The sequence below is a fragment of the Anarrhichthys ocellatus genome, unplaced genomic scaffold (assembly GCF_004355925.1).
Source record: "Anarrhichthys ocellatus isolate YVR2014 unplaced genomic scaffold, GSC_Weel_1.0 scaffold3, whole genome shotgun sequence".
NCBI classification, from domain to species: Eukaryota; Metazoa; Chordata; class Actinopteri; order Perciformes; family Anarhichadidae; genus Anarrhichthys; species Anarrhichthys ocellatus.
Window position 1 is genome coordinate 10,092,776 of NW_022280033.1, and position 20,530 is coordinate 10,113,305.

At 42.1% G+C, this 20,530-nt stretch overlaps 2 protein-coding genes across 3 annotated transcripts; one reads left to right on the forward strand and one right to left on the reverse strand.

Moving 5' to 3' along the window:
- Nucleotides 1-244: 244 nt before the first annotated feature.
- On the forward strand, nt 245-6,888 carry got1 (glutamic-oxaloacetic transaminase 1, soluble). Its single transcript, XM_031879598.1, has 9 exons — nt 245-440; nt 1,896-2,077; nt 2,162-2,285; nt 2,600-2,712; nt 2,809-2,913; nt 3,085-3,235; nt 3,564-3,729; nt 3,843-3,985; nt 4,840-6,888. Exons 1-9 carry the CDS (start codon nt 332-334, stop codon nt 4,977-4,979), a joined length of 1,233 nt encoding a protein of 410 aa, XP_031735458.1. The 5' UTR covers nt 245-331; the 3' UTR covers nt 4,980-6,888.
- Nucleotides 5,656-20,163, reverse strand: cnnm1 (cyclin and CBS domain divalent metal cation transport mediator 1). Of its 2 annotated transcripts, XM_031879577.1 has the most exons (10): nt 18,624-20,163; nt 14,833-14,976; nt 13,589-13,729; nt 13,280-13,449; nt 12,975-13,074; nt 11,562-11,707; nt 10,877-11,120; nt 9,615-9,719; nt 8,846-8,947; nt 5,656-8,451 (listed from the first exon to the last, which is right to left on the reverse strand). In XM_031879577.1, the coding sequence occupies exons 1-10, from the start codon at nt 20,062-20,064 to the stop codon at nt 8,372-8,374; spliced, it is 2,673 nt and encodes an 890-aa protein (XP_031735437.1). In that variant the 5' UTR covers nt 20,065-20,163; the 3' UTR covers nt 5,656-8,371. The 2 variants fall into 2 exon arrangements, with proteins under 2 accessions (XP_031735437.1, XP_031735445.1); XM_031879585.1 differs by lacking the exon at nt 8,846-8,947.
- Nucleotides 20,164-20,530: the final 367 nt, after the last annotated feature.

Genomic DNA, 20,530 nt, shown 5'->3' on the forward strand with positions numbered 1-20,530 from the left:
ATGATTGCAGTGAGATCCTGAACCACCCACTTTCAACCTTGGACGTTTGATGTGATATGTGTCAGTCATGGTACAGTGGTAATCATTGGTCAACGGCACCCGAGCGTGTGTTTTCTTAAACTTTGACTTGGCCGGGAGCAGTGCTGGGATTGGCTTGGCAGATACATGTCGATTTCTATTGGTAAATCCTCTCACGCCCACTTCACCTCCCACTGAAGCCAAGTTGAAGGTGAAAGCCCTCTTATCATCCTATGCTTTGCTCCCGTTAGCTGTCCCGGTGAGAGCTTGTTGCTTGTTGTTGCCACAATTTTCACTAAAATACACAACAACTATGTCGGTGTTTTGTGAGGTCCCACTAGCAGCCCCTGTAGCTGTCTTCAAGCTGTCGCAGGATTTCAATAACGACCAATTTCCCAAGAAGGTGAACCTCGGAGTGGGAGGTAAGTTGTCCAGTGAGTTTAGACCCAAAACGATTCTGTGAACTGTATCGGAAATTCTAATGTCTTCCATGTCCATGTTTTTATGAGGGTTGCCAGGAAATTTGATAGCAGATGACAAACTATGCCCCCCCCCCCATACAGTATTTAGACAGGTAATGATGCCACCATACATTTTGAACACATGTTTTTATTTCTCTGACAGCATAGACGTATGGACGTGGTGGCTGTCTGTCAATTCAGTCTTTCATCACAGAATCTGACTGGTCACGGATGTCGACATAGCTGTTGACAATGTGTTCTTGTTATGTGTGGCACAAAGAGTGGACTCATCTCTATCCCTGTCCTCTCTGGTTTCCTCACTTTCTCCCCCCTGCTGCAGCTCTGCACAAAACCCTCACACTCTGTGGACTAAGGACTCGATTGGATTACTGTTCCCTCGTGCAGCAGCAACAAAAAACAAGCCCGTTGCATGAGTTCTTTGGCTTTAGTGCTGCGTTAGTACTGCGTCTCTCCTAAAGCAAGCAAATGGCACATTTCACTCCCCAGTAGGCTACAACCGTTCTCAGGGTTAATCTTATTAAAGGTAGTAATCCCTGCTGCTTATCATTGCTAAGGAGCAGTGTGAGAAACCTTGCTTAGCTCTGTCATGTCAGTGTATTCATGGCACCGCTCAGCATGACGAAGCTGCCCCATGATTAGTACAGGAGGCTGAGGCCTTATAATCCTCTTCTCTCTGCAGGACACACAGTGCTGCAGATGATCAGCGGCTGCTAGGCAGCTGGGAAATGTAGGCAACACAATGTTTAATACATAAAAAGTCATGAGTAGGCCTGAAACAAATCGATTGACAGAAAATACATCAGCAACTATTTTGACAATGCACTAGCCTCATCGCTTCAGTGATTGTTCAAGACATGATAACAAAAGTATCAATTGCCAGCTTCTTAATGGGAAGGATTTGCTGCTTTTCTTATCTCATTTGATTAACTGAATATCTTTTGAGTTTTTGAAGACGTCACATGGGGCTTCAGAAACTTGTGATTTACATGTTTCATTATTTGAAATGTCCTAATGCAAAAGATCATGCACTTAATGCCAGTGGAGAAAAAAAAACTCCCCGTAGATGATAATAAACCTGAAACTTCCTTAGTGAGTTGCAAAGCAAGTTGATGGTCTCTGTTCTGAAGATAAAAAGGCTGTTGTATACTTTAGTCCTTATCAGGTGGTGACCTGGAGTTCAGTCAACAGAGAAATGAAAGCGCATGCCTGTTACTCTATCTAAGTGGTCTTTCCAGGGCCAGTGGGACATTTCTGTTATTGTTACCCAGGAAGAGTGTCCTTACCCATCTTAAACTCATACTTATCTAAAATGTAATCACTAAGCAATACAACAAGGCCTCACACTTTCCTCCATTTTATTGTACAATATCAGTTTCCTTAAATTATTCGTTGCAGCCTACCGGACAGATGAGGGCCAGCCATGGGTTTTGCCAGTGGTTAAAAAGGTTGAAAAAATCATTGTGCATGATGACAGCCTAAACCATGAGTACCTGCCCATCCTGGGCCTGCCTGACTTCAGATCCTCGGCTTCTAAGATCGCACTGGGAGATGACAGTCCTGCCATCCAGGAGAACAGGGTATGTGTAGGAAAAAAAAAATGTTTCCATTTTTAATCTCTTTACATTCACACCATTTCAACCGTCTGTTTCTGTCACTGCCAGGTGGGGGCTGTCCAATGTCTGGGTGGTACAGGTGCTTTGAAGATGGGCGCAGAATTTCTTTGTCGTTTCTACAATGGAAGCAAAAACACCAAAACACCCATCTATGTGTCCGCACCTACCTGGGGTATGTCCACTCATACACACAAACCAACAGTGCCGTAGTATAGAGTGGAGATGAACACAGAGATTAGCTCCTCACTCATGGACTTTGACCTGTTTATCCTTTACAGAGACTTTGTATCGTCTCAAGATAGATTATAGACTCAAGATGTGGAGTGTTCCATTTTTTAATTTAGCATTTTATCAGTGATCTTGCTTAAGTATCAGTTCCTATGTGAGACACATTAATAAAACAAAGTTTTACCTTTGTATTTTGAGGAAATACAAACAATAACGTGAGAATACTGGTATCAGAGTTTTTCTTACCTTTTGTTTCAGAAAATCACAATGCTGTATTCGCCAATGCCGGCTTTGAGGATGTCCGTCCATACAAGTACTGGGACGCAGAGAAGAGGGGCCTCGATTTAGCTGGTTTCCTTGGAGACCTGGAGGTAAGCATTGTGTGGGACTCGCGTACGACTTCATTTTGGTCATCAGTCATTTTCATTGGGAGTTACAGTACTTCTTCTACTCTCTGTTTCCCACAGAGTTGTCCAGAGCACTCTGTCTTTGTCCTGCATGCATGTGCCCATAATCCAACTGGCACAGACCCCACACCAGAGCAATGGATGCAGATTGCAGAAATTATGATGGTATTATCCACGTACATGCACACACACATACAAGCCAGCACATGCCTGGCCGTGCTGCTGTCTAAACTATCACCACTAACACAAGTGTCCGTTCAAACAGTCACATTGTTTTGCATGCTGAATGTTTATCATAGTATGACGATTGTCTATTACTCTTCTCTTCTTTTCTAGAGGAGGAAGCTGTTTGTGTTCTTTGACTCTGCCTATCAGGGATTCGCCTCGGGCAGTCTAGATAAAGATGCCTGGGCAATCCGCTACTTTGTCTCCATGGGCTTTGAAATGTTCTGTGCCCAGTCATTCTCCAAGAACTTTGGCCTCTACAGTGAGTGACGCCTGGGTGCATTAAGTTAAGATCACTAGCTTGCAAGAGAGTAGTTAAAGAGTGACATTTTTGTAGTGTTCCTAATCTTAATGACAGTCCTGAGCGCTTTATATGGCGACATTTAATAGTAGAATAAAGGATAAGCCCCCAATTTAGATTGCTGTAATTTGTCTACACTCGTCTTATTTTTAAAACACGACAAATATGTGTATGACCACCAGCATATAGCTAAAAGGTACAGTAAATGTGTCAGTGTTGCCGCCTACAGGTTAAAGAAAGTAATAGCTACAATATTGTTTAATGTTTGACATGTGTTTGTCCTCGTCAGATGAGCGTGTGGGCAACCTGACCATTGTGGCTCATGATGCAGACAACCTGAAGCGAGTTCTGTCCCAGATGGAGAAGATTGTCAGGACCACTTGGTCCAACCCACCGTCTCAGGGAGCTCGCATTGTTGCCATCACTCTCAATTCACCTGAGCTCTTTACTGAATGGTCAGCACAGAATATCCCTATAAAAAGAACACTCAATGTGTACGATATATACAGGCATAAAGATAATGTATATTTTGTAAATGTAGAGTTCTTATCTGTTTCCTTGTCTTAAGGAAGGACAATGTGAAGACCATGGCTGACAGGGTTTTGTTGATGAGGGCTCAGCTGAAAGCGAAGCTTCAAGCTCTGGGGACACCGGGCACCTGGGACCACATCACAGAGCAGATTGGCATGTTCAGCTTCACAGGCCTCAACTGTGAGTACAAACATGTACACAACGCGAATGTTTTCTAATGTTTCTATAACTTTTAGAGATGCCCCGTCCATGTTTTTTTTGACAGATTGCTGAGCGTCGATGAGCCATTTCGGCTGATACAAATCGTTTTTGTCGTTTTGTTTTGTTATAACTGCTGCTATAATAGGCTCCAGACTTAATTTGTTTTCACCACCGTCCCAAAAAAATAATTTCAACCACTCTGAAGTCAGTGTAAACTGTCAGAAATTCCTTTACTTTGTTTTTGTCATCCACGGTGGTCATTTGCATAAAAACACACAATTAAAAATGATTAGGAAATAATAATGTATATTTGTTGATAAATGAATAATAAATAATTTAGTTTCTTCCCAAAAACTACATTGAACAAGATTTAATTTGAACACATCATGATAACCTTATAAAATGTATCAATGACTAATACTCACTTTTCCTGAATAGAGCCTGAACGCATCATCATAACTGAAAAGAGCCTCTGTATGTTAGCTTTTAGTTGTTGCTGGCAACGTTAACAGCCGACTTCAACACAGATTGATTGCTCACAGTGTAGCATTATCAGAGATGTGCGACTAGGAAGCATTAATGACGATATCTTGATCGCTTATCTTTCATTGAATATCGGCCAATAACTAAATAAAACTTTATTTTACACTATGATGGTTGTTTAATTAATCTGCTGTTCACATGCGTGTGGAACTGCGAGGGGGGATCCATATGAATCACAAATCAACTACAGTCCATTACATTACTGTTTCCCTTTGATACAAACAAATATCGTCACAGATATCGTGATAATCACTGAATAGTTAAATCTGGTTCTGCTCTATTTCCTTCAGCCAAACAAGTGGAGTATATGGTGAAGGAGAGACACATCTACCTAATGGCCAGTGGTCGCATCAACATGTGCGGTTTGACCAGCAAGAACATCGACTACGTGGCTGAGTCCATCCATGAGGCCGTCACCAAGGTCCAGTAGAAGACTACACTACCCACAGTTCTCGGTTCTTCCTCCTGCCCGGCTGCGAGCCACCTGATTCCAGGCAAAGAGTTTGTATCCAGTAGATTTCCTGGAGAAAACATAAACTCTTATTTGCACAAACATCTTTCAGCTCACTGGCCTTGTTTCCCCTTCCTTTCAGTGTTTATGCTAAGCTAGGCTAAACACTTCTTTGGTCTATTTCTATCTGAACGCACAAATGGGAATTATTCCTTCTAGTAATTGTTCATAATTTGTCCCTGTTTTCTTCGTGTTGGTCTCCTGTTTATAGTGTGTACTTTGTGTGACATCACAGATGCTCTACATGTAGTGTCCTTTTTGAGTATGTGTCATCACCAGGACCTTTGCGTGGGTCAGTACATCTGTGACTGTGTTTCTTACCCCAGCAGTGCTGACTCAACTTTCTAAAAATGTTTAATGTCATACTGTTATGATTCATCCATTCCAAGTGTTAAAAAAACACATTTCCAATTGTATTAAACGTGCAGTAATTGGCACGTATGATTAACGGCTGTTGAGAGCACTGACCAAACTGGCTCAATGTAGCTTGAGTAAGTATTTACCTCCTCTATCATGAGAGAAGTAGCAGTATTATATTTACTGCTGTTTGCAATTTGAACAAGAGATGAGTGTTCTCAGGGAGATATTTTTAAATTGAACTATGTAATTTATAAATAATACTGTGTAATAAGTGTTTTTATTTCTAGTTTGTGTTAAGTGAGCACAAGTGGTTCGGAACTATTCTAACACGTGTCGTAACTCCAGAGTAATCTCCGTTTTCACAGCTGAGTGCTTTTATGTTTCTGGTTGCCTCGGACACCTGCCGAATTAATGTTGAGTTGGCACACTGATTGTCTGTTCGTAGCACTAGTGCACTATTATGTAAGACCGTGGTGTCAGTGGCAGGTTGCTATCCTATCACTGTGCACAGTACATAATAATATGCAAATTAAGCCAATGTGATGATTAACTACTCTAATTAAGAACTATGGATAGCATGTTTGTGGTGGTGTCACATATGTTGGAACTGATTTAATGATAAGGTTAAAACAGCCTTCACAAGCCCCTGTACAAGTGATTTGAAGTGAATGATTGGAGCAAAATATAATACTGTGTACACACTTTATAGTGGTTTGGATTTGGCAAATATAAGTGACAGAGACAAAACAAATTAGACAAGAATAATATAATTAGTTCAGTCAATTTATTAATGATTGAATAAAACCTTGTGTAGAACATATGGTCTGTCTCTTTATATCTTTGGGTAACTTATATAATCATCTACATTTTACATTACAAAATTAAAGTTTGCTTTTTTTAAATCGCAAACAAACTGTACATCAATCCTCACAAATATAAATCTGTGTTAACCAACTGCAAAATCTTTCAAAGCATTCAGCTGAGAGACTTTATGATTCACACAAATTCTCTTGCTCCACGTCGGTTGTCAGATCAAAAGATTTCCCGTTGGACTTTCTGTGTACATAGAGGGGTCAATGCGAATAGCTCAGCAGTGCAGTGTCCTTTGTACTTCCATAGCCTTACCGAGCAGAATGAATTATGTCACTGTGTGTGTGTGTGTGTGTGTGTGTGTGTATTTGATTTGGTGGAGTGTCAGTGTGTGTCATATTGCTTTCGTCTTTCATATATTTCTCCCTCTGTTCTGTTGGGCAATGTACCTGCCAAGATTTCACAACGCAGAGCAGCTTAGTCCAACCTGAGCTGCAGCTACCGCTCCCTTTTCAAAAAGGATCGTATGATTATTTCATTATTTCAATAATAGACGATTTATAGAACGATTGCTTAATTCTTTCCTTCAATAAGCTGCATCCTATAGCCTCCTCCATGAAAACTTCAGCCTTGTTTCAGTATTTATTGCACTTATACCTTTTTCTCAAACCTAAGCAATGAAAACTTTAGATTCATTTTAAAACCTAAAGTCACTTAAGATTTCAGTAAGTCACTCACTGCACCTTTGTGAAGAGAAGTTACTGCAGATCGTCCTATTCATGCATTCTTTTACTTAAGCATGCATATGGAAAAACAGGGCTTTCTACAGGGCATAATGCTACAGTAAAAGCAGCATAAACATGCAAGTAGCAACTACTCTTTCCTCGAGAATACTCATAATATCCATCTGGATCCCCAGACCCAAACCCCAATACCCCTAGCTTATTTTTAATTGGTGTATACAGTTTTAGTAAGATGAACTGTACATAGAAAAGTATCTAATGTGGTATAGCTAATGGTATGAAGATGATCGCCTTCCCGCTTTCTACTGGATGAAAACAAACAATAGGCTAATGATTTTTTTCAGAGGCGGTAACATCAAGAGAAAAGGTAGATAAGTGTGGGTGTTTGTTTAATAGAAACACTAAAACTGTGTCCATACAGCTACATATGCAGTGAGAAGGGAATGTTTGAATGGGAAGACGTACCATACAGACTGTATGTAGGATGCATTAATGTGGGAAGGACTCATTTACTGAATGTGTATGTGGTAGCCATTCACACCATGTAAGATGACTTATATTGCTATCGTCAATTACTTTAAGTAATTCTGACACTTTCATATAAAAATCAGCAAAGAAATTGTGTTGTTTCAACCACAGGTCAGTCAGTGTATACAATAAGTGGTCATTCAAGCTGAAAATTAATTCATGGCTTTTTCATAATTGTGTTCTTATAACTTGGCGTAAAAATTGTGCTCTTGTCTTGTGGCTTTTTATTCTTAGCCAATGGCTAGTGTGTCTGGTACTGTTGGCAGTCGGTGTCATTGTTATGGCAACATTAGGACAGTTTCCGTGTGCAAACCACATTTACATTATGTGGGAACTGCCTCATAATAACAAATATTAATAAAATAAAACTCTTGTATTCATTGTTTGATCTAGTCAAATGTTAAAGCTGGCTCAGAAAAAATGACCTGTAATTTCCATATTGAGAGATTCCATCTTGTCGAGTCCAGATGGCTTAAATGAGATGATTCAGCATTAACATTATGGATAAAGCAAGATTTCCCCGTTTACTACAAAAACATGTGATTAAAATCTCCATGCAGTCCAGTGTAAGGCTGGATAAATCCAAGACTATGTTGTTTAGATTTGTCCAATCAAGCTTTTTTCAGATCTGTCCCCCTTATTATCAGCAATCCCTTTAAGGGTGTGAAGTCAGGCAGAGGTGGGACAGAGTGTGCCAGTGGGGACCTGAGTGTTACTGGTGGCTACATCACATGAGAATGGCTCAGTCTCCTGTGAGAGCTGTGTCAGAGCATGGAGGGAGTCTATGAGGGGGGTGTTGCTTAATAAGGAGAACCAGTGAGTGATGAAGAGTAAGAAGCTTCATCCCTCCTCCTCCTCAGTGTCACTGTGCTAGCTCGTCACTGGTGGTTGCTCTGAACCTTCCTCCAAACTCTGTTCTCTGTCCCGAGACTTTTTCCTCCTCTTGTTGCCTAGAAACAGAGGAGAAATTCAGGTCATCACTGGTTAAAAACACCTGTCGTAACCTGTAGCTGCGTCAGTTTTCTTCTGATATTCTCATCCTTACATTTACTGCGATTGTTTTTAAACTACCTCACATCTGCTGTTAACTGAAGTAATGTTAGCAGCGCTAAGCAGCACAGCTACCGCACCAAAGAATGAATTCAAGTCAATGAGTCATATCCTATCTGAGCCAACAGATGCATCTGGAGAATCTGCTCTGCTGAAAAGGAGTAGGTTGCAGCGAGGGCCACTACACATCACCTGTTGCTAAGATACCTATGTCTGACAGAGAAGTTGGGGCGCATGTGACGGTGCGTGGGGGTGTGCTGTTGCATCGGTGTTCGTGACAAATTGCTCGCTTACTCAATTTACGCAACAGCTTCTTCCCAATGTTCTCCTCCGAGCTGGACAGAGACAGGGAGCTGATGAAGGGAGAGGTGGAGGGTTGGGACTCTGTAGGCACGTCTGACAGATACAGTTTAAGAGAGTTAGACAGAGTGTAGATGGAGGGAAATAACCCCCTGACCTACGGTGATGTACTGTAAACAGCCTACAAGATAAAACCCAGTTGCTTTTTGTTAGGAAAACTGACTAGAGCTAAATGGGATCACAAGAAGGAATCAACAAACATCTCCTGGTGAGGAACGGTGTGTTCACATACTTCTGTAATAAAACCCTTGAAATGTGACATGAAAATGTTGTGTAACAGTAGAAAAAGTAGAGAAGAGTCATAAACTCAGCAATGTGACTCAGTAAAGTAAGTACACAGCAATATATATCTGAAGTTTATGTTATTATATAATTTTTGCTAACAACACCATAAGCTAACAAGTAAAGCAGTAGCAGCAACATTCTTGACTATATTGAAGGGGGGGTTATAGCATTTGGATTAAACTGTTCTTTTGAGAGGAATAGTATGTTATTTCTTCTTTAATTGTTTCATAATTCTTTGACTGAAACCTTTCAACTAAAAACACTCAGCACTGGCAAGTGCGTTGACCATTATTTACCACCATTGTTTTTTTAATTTTTAAAATTTCTGGATATTGTTTACATTTCAAAAGGAACAAACTAAAAATCCCTGGGATTCATGAGCTTTTTCTCCAGTCAGGATGCATGAAGCTGCACTCACCATTCTCTCCATAATATTCCGGCCGGTCCTCATGGATGTAGGGAATCTCATCCATGCGGAGGAACGCCGTATCATTTGGACTCCTCTGCCCATCGGATTTACTGCCTGTGAAGAGGGATTTAGACCAATCAGTCTTAAACCAACTGCTCTGATCCACACAACAGCTGCTGGTTTGTAGCTCTGCCTGTAGAGGGAGGTAAAGAACTTTCTATTTTTCGAGCAATGGGTTTTTGAGGTTCCAGTAAGTTTAAAATGACAGTAGATTAAAAGTATAAGGTTTAAATTGCAGCTAAAGATGAGCTACAACTAATATGTGAAATATGTTGTGTTGTGATTGAACATAAAACCTGGTGGAAGGTATATAACTGGATGCTACTCTTTTATTGACAACCAGCTGAACCATCTGTGCAATGACACACAGCGTAAGACAGATGGTATGTGGGAAATCCTTTAAGCCTTGAAACCAGTACCGATTGGATGATGCCATGTTTGCACCCGTTTTGTGAGTGAGTCACTATGGATGTTTAAGTTAGAGGATTCATTCTTTACTGATAAATCTAAAGGAAATAGATTAAACCTTATCCTGGGTCAAGCATTTTCATTTGTTTTCTCATTTACTTATGTCACTAGCATTGGTATGAACAGCTTTTTTCATGTAGTTAATCACGTATCGCTTCTGTCAGACAGGTTTTTGGCCCTTGACCAACAAAGCACTTCAATCAGTGTGTTTGGTCCTTTGAACCTCCTCTTGCTTCCTCTTTCTCATGGAGCTAGATCATCATTTACACGTCAGGGCTTTGGTGTTGCTTTTAACAGTGAGCAGGGGAAATGTTACAATAAACGAATGTATTTAAGAGTGAATGGAGGAAAGATCGCCCAGCTCTAGTTATATGTGGATTAAGGCTGCTGATAGCTGATATTTGTGTCAACCTTCACGCTAACACCAAAATGTTACAAAATGCTTCCTTTAGAATTCTATGAAACAGCATTTAGACCTTAAAAGATCTGCACTGGAATCTACACAGAGGAAATAGCTTCAGAGCCAGTGGCTCTTCAGGGATACACACCTAACACACCTGTTAAACCTACGTTTTTCATCAGTAATAAAGCCAATTAAAATAAAAGGACAGATTATCAAATTTATAATAGATTATTTTTCAATGGATTAATTGACATATCGTTTTAGCACCAACTCACCGGTGTGACGTAAATACAAGTTGCACAGTCAACATATTCTATCACGGCATCTACACCATACTTACGGACGATACGGTTTCTTTCATTGAGCTGGGAGGTGTTGCGAAGGCCACCGTGGGGATGGAGATGTGCAAGGCGTGCCAGCCCCAGACGAGTGTGCGTGTGTGTGAGGGGGAGGGCGATGCTGTGCGAGCGGACCTCTGGGACCGCAGGCCTCCCTTTAGCATCGAGATAAACCGGGTCTGGAGTCTGAGGGGAGCTGTCCATCCTGGTGGCCATGAGGGCGTTCTGGTAGTGGTTCCTGGTGATCTGTGGGGACATAGAAAGCATGTTTAAGATCTGTGCATACATGGCTGCCTGTCTAACTCCAGTGTGTGTGGACAGGGGGAAACGTGGACTGCATTGGGAGATGAAGGGAGAGGGCACATCCATCATTTCAGGTGAAATATTCATGGTTGAAATGGAGCTCAATTATCCCCAGTGACTAAAGGAGAGAGGTATGGAGGGCAGAGCGAGAGACAGGATGACTGTGTTCAGTGAGAAGCAAAGATTAGGACATATCAAAGGCAAACGCTGCAGCAGAGGAAGAGCTGCATTTTTGAGAATCTTGAAGATTAAATGAAGGGAGTTTAAAAGTGCACTTGCTTGCTTGTGCTCCCAATTTATTTACATTTGTTTGAGATTATAAACAGCGGTTGCTGATTTCTTCATACGATTCAGTGTTGTGTGTAGGCATTCTTAAGGGGTAACCTTAATGATCTGCAGGTCTGTGAGCTGTCGAACGGAGTAGTCTGGTAAGTAGACCCCTCCTCCTGTAGTGAGCTGTCCCACACTGCCTCCACTCAGTAATGAATCTGATTGGTTCAGACCACTGCCTCGGGAACTATACCTCGGACCTGAACAGAACAGAACAGAAGAAGTAAACACATTGTTAGCTGTGTAGTTCTTACATATACATTATCGCTATTGGGCCAAAAACTGTCCAAAAGTAAGAAATGAGCTAACGCACCCAAATCTATCAAAAATACTCAAATTATATTTTTTAAATTTTTTATGTTCAGCACTCTGAAGTGACATAGATGTTTTTGGCTCTGCCCTATTTATTGTGCACTAATGCTAATTCAATTGTACTTGTTCAACTTTGACTATAGTTGCGCGTTCTGCAGCTCTGTCGCTGTCATTTTCCAATTTTTTAGAAATGAAGGAAAACAGTGTTATTGTATATCTCTTCTCCAGCTCTCTTTATTGATTTTAACGGACTTAAATTGTTGCCAATCTTGACTTTACTTCAATACTGGCCACTCAAGGCAGTTAACGTTGACATGACTTGCCCCTTTTAAGTCTTTTTTTTTAACACAAACTGTTCCTTGACAGACCCACACCTTACACAGTTACCTATACCTTTCAAAGATATTGTTATATGATATATTCTGTCTGGTGCCATAACTTAAAAGACATTGTCATGTTTTACTTACTTTTAATTTAAGCTAAAGAGAGCAGGTCAGCACTTCTCCAATGACCATACTTTTGAAAGATGGCGTTAGACATAGAAGTCATTTTTGTGCATTTTGTTGCGTAGGTCTTTTCCATTGACCTATATTCTGCATGGTTTTGATTTGAGCACTGCCTAGCTAAATGTTGGAGAGCAATGACTCAGAATGAGAGCAAAAAATAAATAAAGTCAGTAAAAAAACAGCTTTTGAGATGTGATAATTCTGCAGCTGCTTAAGATAACATTTGGGATTCTGTAATGTCCCAAGCAAGGATTTTCAATATTTAATGAGTGCTTCTATTTGCTTTAGCTCACTCTGAACATCACATATGCAAAACATGTAACCACCACAAGAAACGAGAGAGAGTAAAAAAGAGAGATAGAGAGAGAGGTTTTCTGCTTGCTCTGCAGTCTTAGATGGATTTCATATAATCCTGTGCAGGTCATGTCCTTCCACTGGGAAATTCTCTGAAATCGCTTCTTTTAATTACTTACTTCCCACGGCAGCTCCTGCTTTTATCAAGCTGACACAGATGCTGGGTGGGATTTAGACAGCAAAAACACGTTCACCAGCACTGCCTTACTTTATGATTATTATTGCTGAACTTCCCTGTTGTCATTACCCTCATTGTGATATTGATCTGTATTGCTTCATGTGTGCACTTACTTACCAATAGGCAAGGGCATGATGAGTGCTGGCATGCCATAACAGGAAAACGCTCCATTTTCAAAGCGTAGAGCCTCTTTTCCTATCTCTACCTCCACTCGTCCCTGCAACGCCAAAAACAGCCATTTACAAACATTAGCTATATGGTGTGATACTTAATTGACTACTCATCTAATGGAGCCTCCCACACGGTAAATATGCAGCAAAACACTGCAATTACAAGCACAGAAGTGATTTTGTTTCATAATTCATCTGCAACTTCTGTCATTAGTATTATCTGGTTTAAAAAGCAGCAGAAGAGTGTTTTACCTGCAGAACGAGGACAAAATAGTCCACAGGTTTGTTTCTCTGAAAGAGGTAGTGTTGAGGAGCGTGTTTGTTCTTGGGGTTGAACTTGAGTTCCTGCACAATGCTGGGATGTTTGATGAGACGCAACAAGACCTTCTCTGACAGGTGACACAGCCTAAAAGGCTCCACCTCTACAAGATAAATGCATATAGACACACACACACACACACACACACATTACACATGTCCTTGTCCTGGTTTTACCCTGCAATCCATTGTGTGCAACCACAAGTACTCTGCATGCATGCTTAAACACACATACGATGCTACCTGTTGCCAAGAAGCGGTGTGTTGCGAGCAGCAACTGGGGTGAAATCTTCACCTTCAGCTCATTTTCTGCCAGTTTGAAGATCGAGAAATCCTGCTGTTTCCTCTCGTGGTTGGACACACGTCTTCTGTTCCGATTATCAGCTATGAACACACACAGATTGCAAATCATAAAAGTGCACGGAAGCCAGTGCTAATTTCATATTTCATATATGCTCTGATATACACTTTTACTGATTATTAGTTTGTCTTAGGTACAGTAGCCTATTCCTGTTGACACTACAAGTAAGTAGAAGCTACTTTGAGGTGTCACTGACCTCATTAGTTGATGCTAACTGATGTATTAGTGAGTTGATCTCCAGCAGCAGATAGCTTGACATTATCCACCTCTCATTGATAAATTGGCTTATCCTCTGCAGACACGAGATGCATTAAATGCAATACATCCCATTAAATACATCGTAGCTGCAGCAGGAACAGCTGGTGCTATAAATGCCTGAAGTGCAAAGTCTGGAGAGATTAGCTCCCCTGTGCTATATATACACACATAATTATGCACATGCAGACACACACTAAAAACCTGAGTTTATGAACACCCACGCAAGTGCCCCAGTGACTGCTTCAGACTCTCTGCATGTAATTAAAATGGTAGCACACTTCAAAATGTTATGTTCATGGCTTATGGGAATTTTTTTGAAAGTTACTTCCCCAATTGTGTCCAAATACTGTGATAAAATCCAGTGAGTGAAGTGAAAGCACAGACCAGATTAAACATGAAATGAAGGGAGTTTGGCATTTGACTTCCTTTCTGTGGAGAGCCTTTCCAGCCAATTAAAGATGAGCGGATTATGGTGATTATCTGTGAGACTGGGCCATTCATTTACATTATTTAATTATGCATCAGCAAGGAGCTGGGAGCAACAGAGGAGAGAGCGTGGGATCAATATAGTTTAATGAGAAAACAGGAGAGGAGATGGTGGAAAGGAAAATCCATCGTTCTATAAATGCTGAACTGCTAGTTGTAACAGCCCTAAATATTACAATATACTGCATGTGTTGTAGAATTGAGTGTTTCTCAGTGATGTTGTGGACCACAGAGCTGAACAAACTCTGTCAGCTGCTGTGACAAACTGAAAGAAAATCTATTCAGTGCGGCGGCTGGAAATATAGTCAAATTGATTCACAGCTAAAGCAACAGTGACTTTGAAAACAGTTTCATAATCGGCTTGTTCGTGCATCATACGTACTAAACAGGTCTGTCTCATCCACAATCTCAGACTTGATGATCTCTTCTATGACGTCCTCCAGGGTGACGATGCCCATCACTTCATAGAAGGGGTCTCCCTCACCTTCGCTGTTCACCCTCTGCACCACAGCCAGGTGGGACTTGCCTGCATTCATCAGAAAAGAAAAAGGGTGAGTTCAAATGTTTTCACAATGAGAGTTTATGCTAAAAACTGCCCATGCAATTGAGTTGAGAGGCAGCGTCACTGGATAAAAATAACACGAGTCAACAACCTCCAACTGGATCTGTGCAGAGAGGAAAATCAGCATTAATACACCAACTGGAGCTGAGAGGCCATAAACGCAGGAGAGAACTAACTTAGAGCTTGAATATGACATTATTCTAATGTCAGGACGGCCCTTGTTTGTGTGTGTGTGTGTGTGTGTGTGTGACTCAGACGAGAAGAAAGTGGGCATTGGGGGATTAGTGTGGAGACACTTTGACAGTTTGGAAGACTTGGGCCCTTACGTAAACACTGAGATTATGCAATCAGTCTGGGGATGCCTGCATCTGCTGACTTAACTGCCCATGCTGCTGCCACCTCTGTAAACACACATACATACACACATACACACTTTACACATCCATGAGCAGACCCAGCGCTCCCTTTCCGTAAGCGTTAGGCTGAACATGACATGCCTGCCAGATACAATGACACAGGTCGCCAGCAGCATCTCCGGAACGAGACAATAAAGCAAATGTGACAAGAAGTTAAAGTTGCCACCACAGTCGAACATCACCGGGAGAGCAGAACAAACAACCCCTGAACACATTAACGAACACACTATTAGTTGTGACATATAGAGAACACAGATATTTAAAACGTAAATCTATTATTATGTACATTTCTTCTTTGTGATTATAACAGTCGCATTCTTCTTATGTCAAATGAGTTATCTAACCGAATTCATGACGTCACTAGAACACAGATTTCAACAGCCTCCGACCTCACTTGAACAAAATCAGTGGCTCATATGAGATGGGACGATTTAGGGGATCACTGCCAGGGGATAAAATGAATCAAATACTTTAATCCACTGCAACAAGACAAAAAAAAAAAAACCTGATTGACTGACAGACAGCCATCTCCAAACATGAAACTCTGGCTGTGCGAGATTGGCTGAGATGACGAGGTTGTGCTCAGCGCTCAGGTCAGCTTGTCTGAAGAGCTCAGGTGAGTCAGAGAGTCGGATTTGCCATCAGCTAGTGATGTGCCCGGGCACACTGCATTACATCATTCATATGTTACATAATACTCTTGCAGACCGACACACACTTACCAGACTCACACACAGAGACACACAGACACACATGCCCGGGGCGAAACTAGATCTACCGTGAATGTCCTTTTTGAAAATGCTTCTGCTCCGCCAGTTTCTCCAGCTCTCTTTAGTCTATGTGTGGTTTTAGATCTTAATGCATGATATGTTTGCATATGATCTTGCAATATGTGTATGTTTGACGTCTGTCTCTGCAAACATTACAGCCATACAATACTATAGGAGGAAATAATGTATTGTTTTTTATATTTTTTTTCTCTCCTTGTTTTACACACATGCCCACACAACAACTTATGCACACATTTAGCTTGTAAAAACCATAATGGCTGCCTTTTATGATTTCTTGGCCGTTAACTAAATGTCTTGATTTTATTGTTATGTTGTTGTTAAGTGTATTAAATGGTTTCTTTAGTAGGTTTGTCTGCTAAATTTACTCAAATACAGCACATTTCAGGGAGAAATATTGTACTTTTTACTCCACTTCATCTATTTACTGGATGTATTGATTTTACATACAAAACATATGATCAGCTTATAAAATATAAAGCATGTTGTTACTGATTAAGCTTTCCAACAGTGTATGAAGCAGTTAAATGGATCTACATCTTAACCAACTACAAAATTAAATCCCAGCTTACATGCTAATGCCCTAATAAATATGACCGTGTACCATACTGATGTAATACCGACAGGGGCCATTTTGAATCACCTTTTATATTTTAAGTACATATTGTTAATAATAATTGTAAAGATTTAGATTGTATGACTTTTACTTGTAAAGGAGTGTTTTATAACATGTGTTACTACTTTGAACTAATAAGAAATTACCTCAGTACTGCTCCCACCACTGATGCCTCACCCCGATAAATCTACAGATTTACAGTGGATTTTGTGTTGCTCATGATGCCACGACAGCATACATACATACATTATAGAGCATTGCCTGCCGTATGAAAGTATATCAATGTATTTTCCACTGAACAGCGTGTTTGCAGTCCTCTCTTCCATTTCTTTCATAACTGGTGACATTTCCTTCCTTTATTCCAACACAGACCTCAGCCCAGCCCATCAGCCTTCTCAGTGAGACGTCTCCACAGCTTCTAGCCGGGCTTCCTGGGCAGCAGGAGCCTGTAATCCATGCGAGCAGGAGGTGAGAGGGGAAGGGAAAGGTTGGAGCTGAATTTTTCATGGTTGCTCTGCAGGTTTGTATGGCGACAACCCACAGAGGGAAAGAAGCTTCAAAGTCACCACGGGCTAACAATTAGGTGCACACACACACACGCAATCTAAAGGTGACCTTTTCACCTAACCTTCTCTATAAATAACACACAATAAGGAAACACACAGGGTCAGACTGGGGCCCATGGATCACAAGTGTCAGACCAAACCTATCCTTCATAATCCTGACCAAAATAAAGTTGTAAACCTCGTGACCTGTAAGTGGCAATCTAATTTATAACCCTGCCACGGTGTCCACGGTGTCCCCCTTTCACGTTCTAATCAGAACAACTGCTGCCTTTGACCAACATCTATTGAGCTCTCTCTCTGTCAATGAAACAGGTTTACATTCTAATCCCCCAAACATAAGCCAATGTCAGTGAAATCCTTACATAACAGCCGTTCCAGTAGCCTCTCATATGTCTCCATTTTACCGTGTGACCCCGTCAGGGGAGCAGTTTGAGCTGTTCGCTGCTCAGAATCATATTCAAATGTTATCATCCAGACTGAATGGGGCCCCTGGGGAGAAGCGACACTTTTTGTCAGTAGTGAACGGATGCTATTTATCACTGCATGTGTACGAGTGCTGTAATACTGAATGCACTTATCAGCAAAGATGCCTATCAGACAAAATATGTGTGAGTCAGAGAGAGATAGAGATGCTATTCATTACCTATACTGACATTCCAGGGAGGGTAAATGCCTGCACTCTTGCTAAATTCCTTTTCAACATTATATTAAAGTGCAGATCCGATAACTAAAGCTCATAATATAAAAAGGGGAAACAAGCAGGGGTGAAGGGGGCATAAAAGGTTCAGTGCTGTTGTCATGGGAAAATGGCTTTTACTACATACATTTTCAAGGTAACCCCAATCTGATCCTGGGTAGCCTCAAACCTCTTTTTTTTATGGCTGAACCAGACTCATTGTGTGACACTGTATCAGATTTCACACATGGCTCCCACTGCTCTTGGGATCAAAGGGCTTTACTGACAGGCCCACTGTGAGCCAATGGACTGATGACATTGACTTCTGCACTGAAAACATTTTAAGTGCAGAGTCACTTCAAAACACTTTTAACTCCTAGGAGGTAGCTTTGAGACTGTTCCAAGACATGCTTATGGCGCCTCCCACACTCGACACGGACTTCTTACTCTTACGTTATACGTTCTGAACATGCAATAACAAAAGACACACCTCCCTCCCGGAGAGCACTTCTGAGACCTGACCTCTGATATGATTTAAAGTGGAGTTACCTCTCTTAAATTCCTCCAGCATCACATCCAGTTTGGTGTCGTTGAACACGCAGTGCATGGGATGCTTGTAAAACTGAGTAATAGTTTTTAGGGGAGTGCAATCGTCAGGATCCACGAAGGCCAAGTCTTTGACAAACAGGATGTCCACGATGTTGGACCTCTCGTTCTCGTAGACCGGAATCCGGGTGAAACCGCTCTGCATCACGTCCGACATGGTGCAAAAATCCAGCGTGGCGTCCGAGGACAGCATGTAGCAGTCCGACAGCGGGGTCAGCACGTCCTCCACGGTCTTGGTCCTCAGCTCCAAGGCTCCCTGTATGATGTTGAGCTCCTCTTTGACCAGGTCGTGGTACGGATCTGTGACGCGTAACATGGCCACCAACTTCTCCCTGGTGTAGAAGCTACTAATCTCTTGGTGCAGCAGGATGTCCAAAATCTTTGAGACTGGGTAGGCGATGGGGAAAAACACCAGCATCAGCAGGCGGGTCGCGCAGAGGGTCCTGGAGGCGATGGCGAGACTGTGCCTGGACGCCAGGGAGTGAGGTAAAATCTCGCCAATGAAGAATATCCCCAAAGTACAAGAGGCAGTTGAGAGAGCTGTCATTCCTAAAATCTGGCACATCCACACCACAAAGCATGTATTTGTAAGCACGTTGCCAAGCACCACGGTGCAAAGGATGTAGTTTCCATGTTTACGCACCGACTCTATCTTTCGTGCGTATTTCTGCTCCTTCTCTGTGCCACTGTTTTGCAGGACCCGCAGCTCCACGGGGTCCAGAGCCAGCATGCTTATGTTCAGACCGCTGCAGAGCGCAGACAGTGCTAACAAGAGTACTGAGACACCTGCCTGGAGCCAAACATCTGCCTCTGGAGGTCTCTCCACCACCGCCAACCAGAAGTCTTTGGTGCTGAAATGTTCCCATTTCACTCCATCAAACGCGCACATGGAGTAGTATTTGATCCCCTCGCCTCTGCGCAGGTCTTTCGCGAGCAGCTCCACCAAAACTGAGTTGTGACTTGAGGCAGATCTGAAAGAGCCCAGCAGCTCGATGTCTGAGCTCTGGGCATTCTCCTCTTCGCAGGGATTCCCTGTGGACCGCCTCTCCGTGTCCCCGCTTTCCCCACCTGGTTCCTCTATGAACGCGATCCACGGAGCGGCAGGAGCGGCGTCAGGTCTGCCGCTGACGTTCAGGCTGTTGGGATACTCAGCAGCAGGAAATGTGGAGTAGTAAACCCTCAGTATGAAGCGGGTCCCCTCGATCGCCCTCAGTACCCCATCCTGCACGGACAACTCTCCGCTCTGGGTGTCTTCCGGCCGGACGCCGAGCAGTGCTGCTGTCGGGGCCGGCAGAGAGGAGAGGGTGACGGTGAGAAGTAAGAGAGAAAGCTGGTGCGGATGCAGGATGCAGCAGAGAGCATCCGCAGCATCCGCAGCCATCATGCTGAATGAACTACTGAAGGACACGGGAGAACTAGGTCACGTGGTCTGCGGATGGGCTGGATGGAGCAGCAGCAGCTGGGTGGCCATATCCACGCAGAAGAGAATGGGTACGAGAGAGAGAGAGAGAGAGAGAGAGAGAGAGAGAGAGAGGGGCACCAGAGTCTTTAAATATGCATGACAAATCGTGACGTGGGCCTGTCTTATTTGCTTTTTGCCACTTTCTAAAAATAGAAGGCAGGAAATGCCCAGCCATGAATGATTAATGTGATACACACGCGATCAAACAACACTTGCGGCTAAACCTTTAGCAGAAATGCAAAGCACAAATGTAACCTTTATGATGAGGGGAAAACACAGATGAATACATAATGTAGAGGCTCACCACAAACATAATTGAGATCATATATCGCTGAATTTTAAGGAACACAATCGTAGAGCTTTTATTTGTGCGGCAATATTAGTTGGG

What these genes read in the sequence shown, in the direction of transcription:
- got1 (XM_031879598.1), top strand. Translation starts at nt 332, where the DNA reads ATGTCGGTGTTTTGTGAGGTCCCACTAGCAGCCCCTGTAGCTGTCTTC. An exon ending in CAAGAACTTTGGCCTCTACA is followed by an intron (nt 3,236 to 3,563) that starts GTGAGTGACGCC and finishes TGTCCTCGTCAG; the next exon opens with ATGAGCGTGTGGGCAACCTG. An exon ending in CCTGAGCTCTTTACTGAATG is followed by an intron (nt 3,730 to 3,842) that starts GTCAGCACAGAA and finishes CCTTGTCTTAAG; the next exon opens with GAAGGACAATGTGAAGACCA.
- cnnm1 (XM_031879577.1), bottom strand. Translation starts at nt 20,064, where the DNA reads ATGATGGCTGCGGATGCTGCGGATGCTCTCTGCTGCATCCTGCATCCG. An exon ending in TGAAAGAAACCGTATCGTCC is followed by an intron (nt 9,720 to 10,876) that starts GTAAGTATGGTG and finishes CCCTCTTCACAG; the next exon opens with GCAGTAAATCCGATGGGCAG. An exon ending in GAAGCTGTTGCGTAAATTGA is followed by an intron (nt 8,452 to 8,845) that starts GTAAGCGAGCAA and finishes CTCTGTTTCTAG; the next exon opens with GCAACAAGAGGAGGAAAAAG.